The sequence below is a fragment of the Epinephelus fuscoguttatus genome, linkage group LG15, assembly GCF_011397635.1.
Source record: "Epinephelus fuscoguttatus linkage group LG15, E.fuscoguttatus.final_Chr_v1".
In the NCBI taxonomy this organism is placed as follows: Eukaryota; Metazoa; Chordata; class Actinopteri; order Perciformes; family Serranidae; genus Epinephelus; species Epinephelus fuscoguttatus.
The window spans coordinates 30,702,504-30,719,113 of record NC_064766.1 but is presented as its reverse complement, the minus strand read 5'-3'; the positions used below and the strand labels follow the sequence as shown (position 1 = coordinate 30,719,113).

The following is a 16,610-nucleotide window of genomic DNA, read 5'->3' as shown; positions in this document are numbered from 1 at the left end:
GTACTTTTACTTTTAATATTTTAAGTACAATATATAAGTATTGGAGGACTTTAACATGCGACAGAGTATTTTTTATAGGTATTGGCACTTTTACTGGGGTTAAGAATCTGACTACTTCTTCCATCACTGACAATACATCATACAGTATTTTACAAACTGTCTATATGTTTTGCATTCAAAATCTTAAACTGAAAAGAAGAGGCGGTAGTAATGTTGCAAAGTTAAAAGCACATTTCCTTTTAAAATGTAAGCAGAAGAAGATAAATGGCAATACTCAAGTAAAGTAGCTGTGTAGCTGTGTCTGTCAAGTAGCTGTCTGTTAGTCAGTCACTCTGCAGCAGGACACTGCACTGCAATTAAAGTGTTTTTAACAAACTTGACATGTTTGTGAGTCAGAATGGACCCATGACCCACTTTTGGACCATGACCCACCAGTTGGGAACCACTACTGCCACCTCTTGTGTGAGGAAACACCTCCCTCTGGTGGCGACTAGATGTGCTGCGCTGTAGGAAATACTACGCTGTGTGTTTCTGTCTACTGACACGTCCTGCTAGATGAAGAGATTAAATTCTTCCTATAATACACCACGGCATACCACACAGAGCAGGGGTAAAAAAAACAGATGGGGACTTTCACCGTGAGGAGCATAAACCGGATTATGCCGTGGTTAATCCGGTGGTTATTTATTCCCCCACTTTCCTATTTTACCATCTTTCCTGCTTTTCCGTAGAAAACATCGAGCGGCTGCAGCACTCATCGCTCCGCCCTCTATTACTGCAGTTCGTCTGAAGCGTTACGGAGTAGCCTGCACCTCTGCATGGGACAAATTAAAGTAACTGGGAACGCTCTCTCAACATCCAAACCGAGCTCACATCTGGATTTTTGCAGGGTTTGTGGGTGATTTTCAAGATGGATTAATAACCAGATCCTGACTGCAGGGCGACTCGTCTGGACTGCTGCTTCCACATTAGCCTTACAATGTATCAGACGCTACGGACGCTTTTACTATCAAATGCGCGGTGCTGGGATGAGGACAGCCGAAAGTCCTACCAGGACCTGTTTGAGAGGCTTGATACCAACAAAGATGGGAAGGTGGACGTCGCTGAGTTGCGGGCGGGCCTCAAGGCGATGGGGATATTCCGCCACGGTGCAGCACAGGTAAGACTTCAGGGTGGGGGTCCTGTAGAGACAGGTTAAGGGTTTGGCCTGCTCGTTTTGCAAGAAATTCCTTAGCAGTGTGACTGTGACTGTGTGTGTGTGTGTGTGTGTGTGTGTGTGTGTGTGTGTGTGTGTTGCTGGAGGAGGCAAATAATAAGGTTTTATCTCCCTTCTGCAGAAAATAGTGTCGTCTGGTGACCAAAATAAAGATGGGAGTCTCGACTTCAACGAGTTCAGCAAATATCTGAAGGAGCACGAGAAGAAGCTGAAGCTGACATTCAAGAGTCTGGACCGGAACAATGATGGTAGGAGATGGGTGTAGCGGGCTCCAGGAGCTGCCTCATTATTAAGAAATACTTGGCACGAGTGATCACACATGGTAACACATGCCAGTGATTGTTTATAATACCACACATCCTCTGTTTATACTGCAGCATATCTGAGTGGATTTTTTATGGTGTTTCAGGGCGCATTGATGCCTCAGAGATCCAGCAGTCCCTTGCAGAGCTGGGCTTGGAGATCAGCAGAGAGAATGCCCAGAAAATATTACAAAGGTCTGATCTCTTCTTCAGTCCACATTCTATTTTGGGCGTGACCAGAATGTTGCTTCTGTGTAATCTGAAAGCTTTATCTGGTCAGTAATGTGCTAATTGCATTCATAGATAATAGATGATGAGGTTTCTGTGTGTTTCCCCAGCATGGACATCGATGGGACCATGATGGTGGACTGGAACGAGTGGAGAGAACACTTCCTGTTATGCCCAGCGCACAACCTGGAAGAGATCATTCGCTACTGGAAACACTCCTCGGTACATACACATGACCCTCACACGAAACGCACTCTGCAGGCAAACACAAAGGCGACTGCAGTGGAATGAATCACATGACATCTAGTCCGCTTGTGTTAGATGTTATGGATTTTCTCTGCAGTTCACATTTTGGCAGCGACTTTGAAAGATTAGACTGGCCAACATAATTAGGTCACAGCAGCACACTCTGCTTCCCTCAGCTCGCTCCTCCACCTCTTCTTAGTGTAAATAAGGATGTCATTGTCAAGATATGCGCTCCGGCATGAGCAAAACACTGCCTCCCTTTTCTTTAAATTGTTCCTAAATCTTCACCACACTGCACATTTATGGTGTCTTGGGCAACAAAACCAGACAAACTGCATTTTCATACCGTAAACGTGCCCTAGTGTGCAGCCCCTGTGTTTCTCTGCAGTTGTATTAGATTGCTGCTATGTTTGTCACTACCAGACAGCCTCATGCTTTTGGAACAACATTGGATATGTTTATCTGGAACAGCCAATGCATGCAAGACAAGGGCTCAGTCGGCTCAGTGATAGTGCTCTCACAAGCAGTTTTAGCTACAGGTTAAGGAGGTCAATTCATTGTTTGTTTTTAAAATAGTTTAAACTTCTGCAGTGTTTTTATCCTTCTCCTCACAGACCTGTTTTTCTTGCACAAGTTGCACCAAATAGACTCTACAGCAGAAAGAAGCACATTATAATGTGTTTACTTTCTGTCTGCAACCTTACATTCAAGGTTTTGTAAATGTTGCCTTCCATCCAGTGTACAAACGGTAATTTGTTAAGATTGAAAGGGCAGTTGCTGCGTGACTGTGAGAATAGACAAGAAAGCAGAAGTGCTTGTAATCTTGTGAAGTTTTTTTTGTCACATTGACAACCACACAAAGCAGCGTTCTGTGACATCTGCCTTCCTGAGAGAGATACGATCACAAAGGCGAAATGATTCTGCTGTGAGACATCTCACAGCGTTTATTATGGCCGTAAACTGACATAGCTTTGAGCCAAAATGTGCTGTTTTTGACTCTGATGAAGACAAAGTGGTGCTGAAACCTTTGCACTATTTAAGGCTGTAAATTGACCAGTGTGCTCCAGTCCTTTCTTCTCCCTTGGAAAGTCGCTGTCCTTGAGCTGAGAGGCAAGAGGCAACCCTGTTTCAACCAAACCACTGAGAAGATGTGTTATTAAGCACTAATTCTAAAGATATTTTGGGGGGGGGGCAGCACGAAAGGGGGAGAGAGAGAGAGGAGATGACACGCAGCAAAGGGCCACAGGCCGGACCCGAACCTGGGCCGCCATGGCAACAGCCCTGTGCATGGGGCGCCCGCTCCACCACCAAGCCACCGACGCCCCGCGGGGCACTAATACTACCAGACATGTCTTCAGTTTTACCATGAATGAGTCCATGAATAAAAGTCATTTGTGCAAATGTGTTTATGTAACCACCAGGTGCTGGACATAGGTGACAGTCTCGCCATCCCAGATGAGTTCACAGAGGAGGAGAAGAGCTCAGGTGTCTGGTGGAAGCAGCTTGCAGCAGGCGCAGTAGCGGGAGCTGTCTCTCGCACTGGTACTGCCCCTCTGGACAGAATGAAAGTCTTCATGCAGGTAAAATATATTCAGAAATAGACAGTGATTCTCTTCATTGGAAAGGTTGGTTAAAGATATAGTATGCAGCATTTTCCTAAAACACAATGTGTAGACTTCTATAGAAGTAACCCCTCTAAATAATCACCTATGACCTACTAGAAGGTGTGGCGGTTTCTGCAGAGCCTCTGCCTGTGATTACTTTCTTTCTTCATATTATCTGTGTTCAGTATGTTTATGGGTGTGTACCACAGTGCTCAGGTGAGGTCAGGGCTTTATAAAAAGGTAGCAACCTAGTGCCACACCATAAACAGCAGGCATCCAAGAGACACAGAGCAGAAAAAATGTAAATACAGTGGGTGAAATGCAGAACAAGAGTGAATCTGTGGTCGGCTTTTACTTTCACTTTCACTGGCGAGTGTATTTATAAACAGGGACAGACAATCCTGCATTGTATACCCTTAAAATAAAGATGTGCGTGCAACTGTCATGCAAACCTTTTATATCTGTGCTGCAGGTTCATTCTTCTAAGACCAACAAGATAAGCCTGGTAGGGGGCTTCAAGCAGATGCTCATAGAAGGAGGGCTCACTTCACTGTGGAGGGGAAATGGGATCAATGTTTTAAAGATTGCACCTGAGACGGCAATCAAATTCATGGCTTATGAACAGGTAAGCTCCAAAATGCACATTGAGCACATTTGGTGGTGTTTATCACAGCTTTAAAACATCACAATTAATTGGAATAATTTATTTTCTTGCTGTTTGTATGTGTTGTGTAGTATAAGAAGTTGTTATCAGCAGAGGGCGGGAAGACTGCGACACACAAGAGGTTTTTAGCTGGCTCTCTGGCTGGGGCCACGGCACAGACAGCCATCTACCCAATGGAGGTAACACAACTGTTGCATCACTGTTTCAGTATCAAATAAAATGAAGTCAGCTGTTTTACGTTTTTCCTCAAAACTTGAAATACCACACAAATCAAAAGAATCTGTTTCTCAGTTTCTCTTCTGTTGTACTTTCTCTCTGTCAGGTATTGAAAACTAGGCTGACCCTGAGGAAAACTGGCCAGTATTCAGGAATGTTTGATTGTGCCAAAAAGATCCTGAAGAAAGAGGGTGTCAAGGCTTTCTACAAGGGCTACGTGCCAAACTTAGTGGGCATCATTCCCTACGCTGGGATAGACCTCGCTGTATATGAGGTACGCTGACCCTTTAGAGATATCTCACAACAGAGTGCACTTTGTTAAATTAACTACTTAATATGCAGGATAAACCAGAGCTACATTAAATTATTAGATAAATAAATTATTGCATTATGCTGATGCACACTATTTCTATTCATTTTTCTCCTGTGTGTCAGACTCTGAAGAACACGTGGTTGTCATACCACGCCAATGACTCAGCTAACCCAGGAGTTCTGGTGCTGGTGGCCTGCGGGACCATCTCCAGTACCTGCGGCCAGCTGGCCAGCTATCCACTCGCACTTGTGCGCACACGGATGCAGGCACAAGGTAAACTCAGTCTGACATTTGATGGCAGTGGTGACAAAACTTGCATGGCACATAAATTAGACAGTGCATAATATTTTTCATGATAGGTGAGATGTTTATGTAGTCTGTAAAGGCAGCTTACGTTTTTTCTGTAAACATACACTTGAGTTGAGCATGTAATAAGTGGGCTGTGATGGAGAAGTGCTGCCTTTAAAGGGATAGTTTGGATCTGTTGAAGTAGGGTTGTGTGAGGTATTTATCCACAGTCAGTGAATTATGTAGAGTAGATGGCAGTTGGTGCACTCCTGGTTTGGAGAAGTGGCAGAAGTAACACCATGGAAGCTAAGCAGTTTACTGCTGTGGATGGGGGACAGCAGCAAAATGTATTTTAGCCACCAGAAAAAGTCCCACCTCAGGCCCTGATCACACAGAAAGCAGTTTGCAGGTTGCAAAAAGCATGGCCTGCTGTACTGCCTTTTTTTTAAATTAAATGCCGCTAGTGGAAAAGAAAAAACTTGTTGCACCTTTTTATTGTTGCCAGGCAACCAAGGACTCACCTCCTTGGGGAGACGGAGATCTGTGTGGGTACATGAGACCCTAAAAAAGAGGGGATGTGGGGCATTTTTTCTGCTTTTTCAACTCGAGGAGTTTGGAGAGCTTCAGCAAAAGTGCCAGGTGCTTAGAGGGCAGAAACACAAGGCATGTTGCAGCGCAAAAACCATGAGCAAAAAGCTTCATTCTCATTAAAAACAATTACTAAAAGCCGCCTCCAGCTGCTAAAATGCTTTCTGTGTGATCAGGGCTAAAACAACCAAAAGCAACCGATATCAGTTAAAGCGTGTACTATACTGATCGTGCAATTGTGCGATTTCCAACGCGGAAGCTGTTAACTGCTTCAATTTCTCATCTTTGCTCTCGTCAAAGCCACCAGACTCCATTGACAAAAACAATAATTTTAGCTTGCTGGATGCAGGAACAGCTTGTCTACCACTACTCGGTTAGTTTGTGCTATTGTGTGACTTTGGTGAATCCGAATGAACCCCTTTAAAACACCAACATCACACAATAATACTACTTTACTAACAAATGAGGGAGCGGTAGACCAGCAGCTCCTGTTTTCAGCAACGTTAAATTGCTGTTTTTCTCAGTGGAGTCTGGCTTTGAAAAGAGCAATATATCTGCTTCAGTGTCCTGTCGGAAATCGTCTGTCTGGTAAGGCAAATGGGGAAAAATATACTAAATATAGCGTACACTTAAACTGCTATAAATTTTTAAGTTGGCTAAATCCAGTTTTGTTGATGACCCTCCACATCAGTAAATTGCTTGTGTCAGTACTCTAGCCTGCTTCTCCAAACTAGAGCATGCCAAATGACATCTACTGACCTCACGCAACCCCACTTCAAAACATCCAAACTATCCCTCTCAACATAAAGTACAAGACTAAAAAACACGCTTTCAGGTGCACCACCTCCCTAACTTCCTTTTTCTCTCCAGCGTCTCTGGATGCATCAGACCAGTCCTCCATGAGCAGCCTCATAAAGAAGATTGTAGCCAAAGATGGCTTTTTCGGACTCTACCGGGGCATCCTGCCGAACTTCATGAAAGTTATCCCCGCTGTCAGCATCAGCTACGTGGTTTATGAGTATATGAAGACTGGTTTAGGAATTTCCAAATGATGCTGCAAGCAGATTTAAAAAAAAAACTTTATTTGTCAGACTTGAAAATGCGTGAAAATAACTCCAAGAAAACAGACAGACACCAGACATACAGAGCATGACTTCCGCCAGCTGGCCACAGGAGTTCAGCGGATGGAAAGCTGTATGTATCCCACTAAGGGTCGTCTGTCAGTAGCTAAAGCAGTTATCATTGTGCTGAGCATGCTTTAATTTTTATCCTGCTGTTATACATAACACACACTCCCAAAACATGTGCACGGTCCAAAGCAATATTTGACATAAAGATAGCACTGTTAGTAAATACATACGTAGAGTTCAGAAAACATACATGATGATTTTATTCTTTTAAAACTGTGATCAAAGCAAAGTGGTAGCTCAACAAGACAGAATATTGTGCTTTTTGGGAACAAAAGAAACATATTCTGTGGTCTTGTTTTGACGTCAAATGACACTACGCCAGTCCACACCCTTCAGAGGTAATTTAACACCTTCCTAAGTTGTAAACGCCTTCCCCTGGAGTGACATCAGCTCCAGAAAGACACTGCTCCAGTCTGCAGCTGTCAACTAAAAATAACTGGCTGTGAAAAATCAAGAAGTTTTTAACACTGGAATACTGTCTGAAAACAAAAAGCATCTTGTGCAATGTGAAAACCACTAATTCTGTGTGTTATTTGATGATCATTTAAATGTGCCTTACAGCCACTCAATGTGAACTCTCTGATATCAACAGATGTGTTTTATACTTTATATATATACTGTATTTATGTACTGTATATATATATCCGTTTTCAGTTCTGGTTATTTATGGGTGTTGTTGATGCTACTAACACTTTGAAACAGTAACAACTGCTCGTTGGACTGAAATACTTGAAGGAGTATGCTTTTTGTCTTGTGTCACTTCTCATTTCAACTCATGAAGACCCCCACCCTCAAACGCACACATACACACCCACAACAGGATACAGTTACCTTTAACACTGTGTGACTTGTTCTTCCACACAGCGCAGCGGTGGGACGTTTGTATCCAACATGTACAATGACAATCAGCCTGTTGTCTTTAATATAAATTGATTTAATGTGGATTTTAAGAAACTAAAACAGGTCTCAGACTCGATAGTTGTGAACTTGAACATGTGTAAACTTCACTTAGAAGTTTAACGTGGTCTGTTGATGGGAGGCTTACTCGAGAACAGTGGTTGGGTGGTGTAAAGGTCAGGATGGGGGACTGCATAAAAAAAACAGTCGAGGTTTGTTAACAGCTCTGCCTGCTGGTCAATAAAGACAAAACACATGGACACATTTTTATGCTAAGTATACCACATCATTATAATTTATAGCATTTTAAACTAAAGTTGTGGGGTTTTTTTCACTTAATCATCTCAGTCCAGGGGTGTTAAATGTGTTTTTATAATGAATACAGCTTGTCCAATAAAGAAGGAGCCAGATGGAGTCAAAATGGGCAGCAAGAGACTCTTCAGTGACAAAGCAGGTAAAATACAGACTCAGTAAAAGACTTAGAAAATTATTTCATCAGCTTTATATTTGTGATTTGGTTCTCTGGCTTTGCTACAGAGTATTTTTGTCATCATGCTTATTCCAAGTTCTCACAATTTTTTGAATTGGCTTTCATTCATTATACAAAAGGATTTGTGAAAATTCTTCAAAGGCAATATTAAAAGGATTCTTCCCAAGAGGAAAATGGGTTATATCTTAATCAACCAAATGAGTGAATGAAGCTGATCAAATGATTCTATAAATGACTATCTGCACAGCATACACATGAAAAAGATACACAGATATAGAGGTTTTTATCAGGAGCCTCCCTGCAGCCAAGAATGCTACCTGGGCTAAGTGACATGACTGGTAAAGAGTGTGTGGTATCATATTACTAATTATGTCAAGAAAGAATTTGACTTGATTATAGACACCAACATGATTGATTATGCACAACAGTACTAACATTTATATTAGATAAGTTGAGACAGACCAAGAGAACATAAAGAAACCACATGACAGGGCACCATATGACCCCCCAAAGTCTACAACACTAGGTGTTTTGCTGCTTAAATGTAATGGAAATAATACCTATCAAGTTTATAATTCCACAAAAGTAAAGTACATTCTATAATGTCACTGTATGTGTATTACATCTGTAAACAATCTTCTAGTTTTATTGAAGCAAATAAGACACATAAGTACTTAAATTTTAACAGCCAAGGGATACTTAATATTAAAATAAAACACCTGTAAATTCATGGCATTGAAATATCTTACTTTGAAAACTATGTTTTTGTTCTGAATTCACTTCTCTGAAATAACAAATTTCTTGATTTGCAATTTCAAAAACTACATTTGAATATATATATTTCAATGTTCATATATTCAGATGCAAAAAAAAATCAAGTTTCAGAATAAAAATAAAATCAACTTGAATGTTTTGAATTACATTTAATTAAGCATATATCTATTTTAATAATTCTGAAACTTGTTTGGGATCTGAATTGGTGAACATTAAAAAAAATATGTATTTCTTTCCTTTGAAACAGTAAAGTAATAAATTTCATATTTTAATTTCAAAGAGGTGAAACCAGAACAAATAAATTCAAGGAGGCTACATGGATTTCATAGTAAAATTGAAATCAAAGTAAAATATCTCAATACAAAAAATCTAGTTTCAGAATTAAAATTCAAGTTTCAGAATTTAAAAAAATTTTTGGAATTGAATTGAAGCAACCTGAATCTGTTGGGGTTTTTTTGGCATTGATGAACATTGAAAAAAATAAATATTCAATTTCAGTTTTAGAAATTGCAAATCAATAATTTTCATATTACAATGTCAAAGAGATGAATCCAGAACAAATACATTCAGAGAGGCTACATGCTAATGCTATGAATTCAGTTGTATTTAAATTTCAATGTTGAACGAATAAGAATGAATATTTTTTGTTTCAGTGACATACATCTGGAGAAACAAAGATTGTTTCACACAAATGTTCGCAAAAAGGAATAGGCTTAAGCCCCGGGTTTATTTTTTCCTATCGTATAAATATCTACATAAAATTAAAATACAAACATTTATGTCTCTTATTTGCTTCCATATAGTTTCCTCATTCCTCCTGTGACAGGCAAACGGTCTGAACGGGCCGACCAATTTGGTCCTAGCCGCACACCGTAGTTGGGGTGCCACCGCGCTGCTGTTGTCGTAGAGAGGTTGGCCCTCCGCTGAAAACAAACTAACTCCAGCAGGAATCGGTGAGTTTGTCGCTGTGTCATTTCAACACGGTTTTGTTTTCGTCGCGTTTTATTAATCGACTCTGACGTCGAATAAAAGACAAACGGCGCACGGAGCCAGTTGTCAGGAAGTGACAGCTAGCTGCTAGCTAAGTGTAAGCTAAAAATATTCCCCTGCCCAAGTGATTTGAGGTGAGCACAGCTGAGCTGCCAGAGGGGACACTGTGGTAGGTTACAGCTAGCATGCTTCGGTGCTCACTGCTCTGAATGAGTCGCTAAATTATATGTGTAATTTAATTTGGGAAGTTAAAACTTGTTGCTCGGTGAGCAGCTGGTTGGTGGGCGTTAACCGTCGATGCTGTGTTACGTCTGACAGGATGATTGTATTAACGCTAAGCGGTCGTTGCAGTCTTATCTGTTGGGGCAAGTCGAGGTTCACAGTTAGGAGACACTTCTGCTACAATTACTTGCTTTTATCTGAGACCATCTAGCCTACTGATAAGCCTGTTAGCCTGTCTGCTAAGCCGTTTAGCATCAACCAGACAATGTATCTTTAAAATGTCTCCCCTTGCAGCTGTCAAGATGGTGTTTAGCATTTTAAATCAGCCACATATCACACTTTCAGACTGTATTTTAGTGGTGTCACAATAGGCTGTAGCTACCCCCGGTTTGTGCCTTGCATTTGTTGTCATTGCATCGTCATATGAATACATGAGAGGCACAAACTGGGGCTTGTCTATGGCAGGTATTCACAGCAATTTATGTCTTCTACATATTGTTAACTCTTCTTGAATCTTAGCCTGACATGAGAGCAAGCATAAGACACAGTGAGGTTCCTCAGGCTGCTGCATTATTAATATTCATTAATGAGTTTGTTCACATGGGTGCACCTTATCACATTCAAAGATCTTATGAAAGGACATGAAATCAACACCAGCTATTATGTTGTTCACTACTGATTCATTTTTAATCTGTTTCTAGTGTCTGAATGGCCATGTTACAGTAAAGTTAATCCTTCAGTATGTGGTTTGTGCCCAAACATACAAGTTGTCTTTTCTTTCCAATAGCACCATAAATAGTGAGGCATCATGGGCAACACAAGTGACAGGGTGTCCGCAGATCGCCATGGAGCCAAGGCCCACCGCTCAGACAGCAGCGGTCACAAAGACCATGAACCCAGCAGCAAGATGGTGGACAGCACAGACGACCCCAACATCTTCAACACCCATGGGCCAGAGTCCAAGGTGGGGCTGGAATAATGCAGATTATTTACAGAATATTCTTTGTTGTGCTGGATTACCTTTCAGATGTTTGTGTCATTTGTTACATATTATTGTTGGGTTATCATTTAACTGGTTTTAGGAGCAGAAGGAGTCAGATCTGGGTGACCAGGTGAAAACTGGTCCTCAGGCTCGACCCACGGTCATCCGCTGGGCTGGAGGGGGAAAAGAGGTTTACATCGCTGGTTCCTTTAATAACTGGAGCACAAAGATACCTCTCAATAAGAGGTAAACTTCCATGCAATTATATCTCTGTTTATCCATCTTAGCTCCAGCCATATGTGACACCTGTAGAGTTTAAATTGAGAGGAAAGCCCAGTATTAACACTAATGCTCTTTCTTTCCTTCCTCCAAAGCCATAATGACTTCGTAGCGATCCTGGACCTGCCAGAAGGAGAGCACCAGTACAAGTTTTTTGTAGACGGACAGTGGGTCCATGATGCCACAGAGGTACATCAGTGTCATTTTTATCTTATTGTCATTCTCATGTTATTGAACGTTTTCCTCAGGCCCTGTCTACATGTGTACACATATTTTTAAAAACTTTTTTTATTTTTGTTTTAAGAAATAATTCTGTCTACACATCCTTTGTTCGATAAAATATCTCTGCCCAAACTAGAGCGCGCGAAAATGACCCCAAATGCTGCCAGCGTTAGCCGACCTCAACAGTCTCCCCTCGTCACAAAGATAGTAAAATGTCCAGGCTAAAGTTACCTTTTTTAAAACACCAACTGGAGATCCCATCACTGTCGATTCCTGCTCTATATCAGGATAAAGAAGCTCAACTCAAACATACAAAGTGATGCTCAGAACATGCTTAAGTTTTCCCACCGTTTCTCATTGACAACAGTCCCACTTTAGGAAGTGTCACACCATTTGTGGACTTTAAACCACTGGCACTGAGGTAGACCAGATAACAATGGGTGCAGCACTACTAAATTTGAGTGTAAATTATTCATTAGACCAAGGCCATCGTTACTTTTGTTTCTAGTGTATGCTCCTTACACAAAGCAACAATGGGCATGCATGAATTGAGAGATTAGGTCATTGTTTCTCATCGGTCTGTTTTACATGTCCACACAGATAAACAGTAACCAGGGTTTTGAAAAATCTGTATTTTAGAAGCAGGGATTAAAGTTCTCTGTCGCTATGCCGGATTTCTGTCATTTGGAGGGCGTATTTAAACTTCATGGCTGCATTAGAGAACATCAGCAAGCGTTACATGTGGGATGGTGCTGAAATCTTGTAAATATATATCTTGTGTCATTTGTTTGGCAGGCATAAAGTATATGTTTTATGAATTGCAGATGGGATATATGACTTGGCTGCGGCATGAAAAAAATTCACTTAAAATGTTATTTTTTATTCTTTCCATCACTGTAGAGGGCATTTTAAATCGTCTCAGTTTTAGTGAACTTAAATTCCATTCGTATGTGGACGAGAGGTAAAGAAAAAATACACATTTACAAATATGTCTGTATATTTGTAGACAGTCTTAATCTCTAACAGGTCAGTTCCAGCCTGTGTATTTTGGCTTGTGACAAAGATCTGTAATGTTACGTCAAGAAGTCTTCAAGAAACTTACTAAAAATCTCATCAATTCCAAACCCTTAAGTGCTGACTGATGTTGTCACTGTTGCTGATGTCATGGTATTGTCATAGTATTGGTCAGCTTAGACCACAGGAGAAGTATGCAAACATTGCTGTGTGCTTTTTAAGGTCTTTAGGCCATCCTGATAATCGTGTAAATGCAGCTGAGGTCACCACAGCATCATTAAATCCCAGGGAAATGTGTGCTGTCAATGATAATTATAAAAATGCTTAATCATTACCTTCTTGACACCCTTATCTTTTGCAGCCGGTTGTAACCAGCCAACTCGGCACCATAAACAACCTGATCCAGGTGAAGAAGTCAGACTTTGAGGTGTTTGACGCTCTTCATGTTGACTCTCTGGAGTGCTCCGACACATCAGGTTAGTTAATGTCCAAAATGTTCTTACAGTGCAGTAAACACTGATAAAAACGAAACAGTCAAAGCCTTTAGACCCAGTCAGCAGTGTTATCATGACTGTTGTATGTTTGCAGACCTGTCCAGCTCCCCTCCAGGTCCATACGGGCAGGAGCAGTACATCTTCAGACCTGAGGAGCACTTCAAAGCCCCACCTATACTCCCTCCTCACCTCCTTCAAGTCATTCTCAACAAGGACACCAATATTTCTGTCAGTGCCTCCACCTTTCCTCTCGCCACATCTCTCACATCCACCATAATTTCCCCAGACGTTGATTTTTTTTAATTGCATTTGTAGCTGTTTACCAGTTTCTAAGTTTTTCTCTCCCTCTCTCTTGACAGTGTGACCCTGCCCTGCTGCCTGAGCCCAACCACGTCATGCTGAACCACCTTTACGCTCTGTCGATAAAGGTAGGGCCACTGGAAAAAAGCTGAAATACTTCTCATGTTTCCAGATGATACTGGCACCACATGAAGTACATATTTCCCCTCAGCTTTCAAACTGTAAATCCCTGAGCGAGGGGAAGGGTTTGAATCTCCCTTATCTCTCAGCCAGTGTAGATGGCAGGGCAGTAACAGCTAACGTAACATAATAGCCTTTAACTAGGGGTGTAAATCACAAGTTCTATATAATATCAATAATCTTTGGACAATGATTCAGCACTTTTTGATATCACAAAGTCCGCCATGATACGATTTTTGTTTCAGTTCAGGGGCCTGCGATCAATATGAGACGATATCTGTGATATCAGTAATTATCTCCGTCATCTTTAGTGTGGCTGATTAGCATTATCTGCCTGATGCTCGGACGATAGCACTGTTTAAGTGTTCAGGAATAAGGTGTGCTTAGATGAAAATGATGACACAGCAGTGCCACAGAATTTCAAAAATTCATCGTTGAATTGATATAGTGATCCAAATTGAAACTCTACTATCTAGACTAATTTGATCTCACTTGTCTTTTCTCAACATGACTCAGTTGCACACACCTAAAGGCCTCATACTTTCCATGGATTATGTTGGTTTTGTTTTCTCTTCCTACGAAGGTGAACAAGTGTCTCTGAAAATATTTACACAGCAGATCTGTGTGTACTATTGAGATTAAGGCCCTTAAACTTTTAAATGCCAATGTGCGTTACTGTGACAAACAAAAGGATTTGAGCCTGCATAACTTTTAGTATTCTTACAGCAACAAAACTGTGTTCAGAATGGTTGCACTAATCCTAAGTATGATGTTAGACAGTTTTACAGTTTAAAAAAATACGTTTTCATGAGCTAGCTGCTAACTGCCACTGCTGCCACTAACAGTCTCTGCAAACCTATCCAATAGCTCCATCATCCACAGTCAGACACACACGGCTGCTTATTTACTGCTGAATTACAGCTCACTACTCACACTAAAGGTTGACGCTGCTCCTTGTGAGTGTTTGCAGCCTAGCAAAACATCCTGGCCTGTTTAGAAGAGTTTGCCAGCCCATTGCTGCTCCGATCTCATACTGCTCATAAAGCTTTAGAAACAACCGCAAGCACGGCTGTTCCTGGCTTCCTATTTCCAATGAAATTTCCATGAAATTGTTTATTACTCAGTTCTCCTCTCGTCTCATGTTGAATGTCCGATAGTCCCTTACTGACACTTTCTTCCTGTCTCGTCTCCAGAGTGAAAATGAAACACACATTTCGTCATTGTTTTTAAAATCAAGATCTGTTTTAACTTGTCAACGTCTCGTCTTCCTCATGGAAGGTTTTCGAATTAAATTAATACAGAAATTAAGATACAGATGCAATAAATAATACAATAATAATAATAAATACAAGAAGATACAGATATTTTATGGCCTCAGTGAAGCCAAAGCCTTGTTCAGAGTCTAAGATGAGCTCCGGATTATACTTACCTCAAGTATGCGACTTGAGGTGATCCCCCGGAATAAGCAGGCACACTGCATCCGGAGCATGTGGAGTATCACCAAGATGGAAGATGTCCAAACATTGTCATTCGCTAACAGCTAGCTATTTGGGACCAGGAAGTTTCCAGGGACAAGTGTTCATGCCAAAAGTTAAATCCCCGATGCTTGAAGTTTTGAGTTACAGTGCAACATCTCAGGTTTCTCTTTCTTAATCTGTTCCTCAAACTACTGGAGCAAGCGATGAAGAGCAGGCTGCACCCAGCATGCTGTGTAACAGTTAATCGGTGTCCCCTACAGTACACAGTATGTACTCCTACTCACTACTAATAAGTATTTCCCAAAGCAATATATCCACAAAGTGGGAAGTGGATCAGATAAGTGGTTTTAGAGACAACTGAAGGACAGACATGCAGACAAACAGACTCCTTCCACTTCATCATCAGATGCAGTGTGGACCAGTGGTAGTTCATCATGTTTATTTGCTCCGTGGGTTTGGGTTCCACTAATGGCAGCTCGCCTGCATATTGTGTTTCTGTCTGTGCAGGATGGAGTCATGGTGCTGAGTGCGACTCACAGATACAAGAAGAAATACGTCACCTCTCTGCTTTACAAGCCTATCTAAACCTCAACTCGGGTGCTCCTCAGTGCTTTTAGAGAGCAGCATGTTTGTATTCTGCTGTTGTTTTCTTTCTGTATCATCACGTTTAGCCAAATGAACTTGCACTGAAACAAGTTTACAGGCGAGCTGAAGGCCAGTGGCTGTGACTGTGGCTTGGTTTTTAAGAGGTTGCACTTCTGTCTACATAGGGCTCTGAACAAAAGTAGCGAAGTGTGTGTGTGTGTGTGTGTGTGTGTGTGTGTGTGTGTGTGTGTGTGTGTGTGTGTGTGTGTGTGTGTAGGGTGTCAGAGAGAGATGAAAACCATACTGTGGCTTTTTTCCTGTGACATCTACAGACAGAGACTGACTAAATCACTGTGTGTGTTTGAGTGTTTGCTGCACTTTGTGAATATATGCATGTCTGTGTGTAAAGCGAGATGTTTTTTAAAATGCTGGGAGTAAATGAAGGGGGCGATGTGTGGAGGATCGGGTTCTTTTGAGGACTTTTGAGTGTTACTGATGTGGATTAACAGTTTGACTTTTAAGTGTTGTGTCGTCAAATCTTTGAACCGATTGATAGCATTTCCGGCAAGTGCATACAGAATGACTCAGTGTGTCCAGAGTGAGGGCCTGTAGGTGCTGGAGAGAGCAGCATTGCTTAAACATTAAGTGCAATAACCTGCTGGAAAGAGATGTGAATTTTAACTCGAGATAGACTCACAAGCGTGACAAACAAGAACAGGATGAGGAGGCAGCAGTGAACGTGTTACTTTGTCTGTACATATTACATATTGAATTTCTCACAGTTTAGCCATCATTCAGTGGAATCTACAGCGTCAGCTCAACCACCAAGAAGTCCAGGATTCCAGTTT

At 41.3% G+C, this 16,610-nt stretch overlaps 2 protein-coding genes across 2 annotated transcripts; both read left to right on the top strand.

Moving 5' to 3' along the window:
• Positions 1-515: 515 nt before the first annotated feature.
• Positions 516-8,968, top strand: LOC125901834 (calcium-binding mitochondrial carrier protein SCaMC-1-like). The gene is made up of 10 exons (XM_049597784.1): positions 516-1,159; positions 1,338-1,464; positions 1,626-1,713; positions 1,857-1,968; positions 3,414-3,572; positions 4,069-4,221; positions 4,332-4,439; positions 4,583-4,750; positions 4,912-5,062; positions 6,536-8,968. Exons 1-10 carry the CDS (start codon positions 980-982, stop codon positions 6,715-6,717), a joined length of 1,428 nt encoding a protein of 475 aa, XP_049453741.1. The 5' UTR covers positions 516-979; the 3' UTR covers positions 6,718-8,968.
• Positions 8,969-9,823: 855 nt separating this feature from the next.
• On the top strand, positions 9,824-16,055 carry prkab2 (protein kinase, AMP-activated, beta 2 non-catalytic subunit). The gene is made up of 8 exons (XM_049597785.1): positions 9,824-9,969; positions 11,016-11,192; positions 11,311-11,456; positions 11,585-11,678; positions 13,087-13,201; positions 13,314-13,447; positions 13,579-13,647; positions 15,685-16,055. The coding sequence occupies exons 2-8, from the start codon at positions 11,037-11,039 to the stop codon at positions 15,760-15,762; spliced, it is 792 nt and encodes a 263-aa protein (XP_049453742.1). The 5' UTR covers positions 9,824-9,969; positions 11,016-11,036; the 3' UTR covers positions 15,763-16,055.
• The last annotated feature ends 555 nt before the right edge of the window (positions 16,056-16,610 follow it).

Coding starts and splice junctions, on each gene's coding strand:
- prkab2 (XM_049597785.1), top strand. CDS start 11,037: ATGGGCAACACAAGTGACAGGGTGTCCGCAGATCGCCATGGAGCCAAG. Junction 11,679..13,086: donor GGGTCCATGATGCCACAGAG/GTACATCAGTGT, acceptor TATCTTTTGCAG/CCGGTTGTAACCAGCCAACT. Junction 13,202..13,313: donor GGAGTGCTCCGACACATCAG/GTTAGTTAATGT, acceptor GTATGTTTGCAG/ACCTGTCCAGCTCCCCTCCA.
- LOC125901834 (XM_049597784.1), top strand. CDS start 980: ATGTATCAGACGCTACGGACGCTTTTACTATCAAATGCGCGGTGCTGG. Junction 1,160..1,337: donor TCCGCCACGGTGCAGCACAG/GTAAGACTTCAG, acceptor TCCCTTCTGCAG/AAAATAGTGTCGTCTGGTGA. Junction 1,465..1,625: donor TCTGGACCGGAACAATGATG/GTAGGAGATGGG, acceptor ATGGTGTTTCAG/GGCGCATTGATGCCTCAGAG.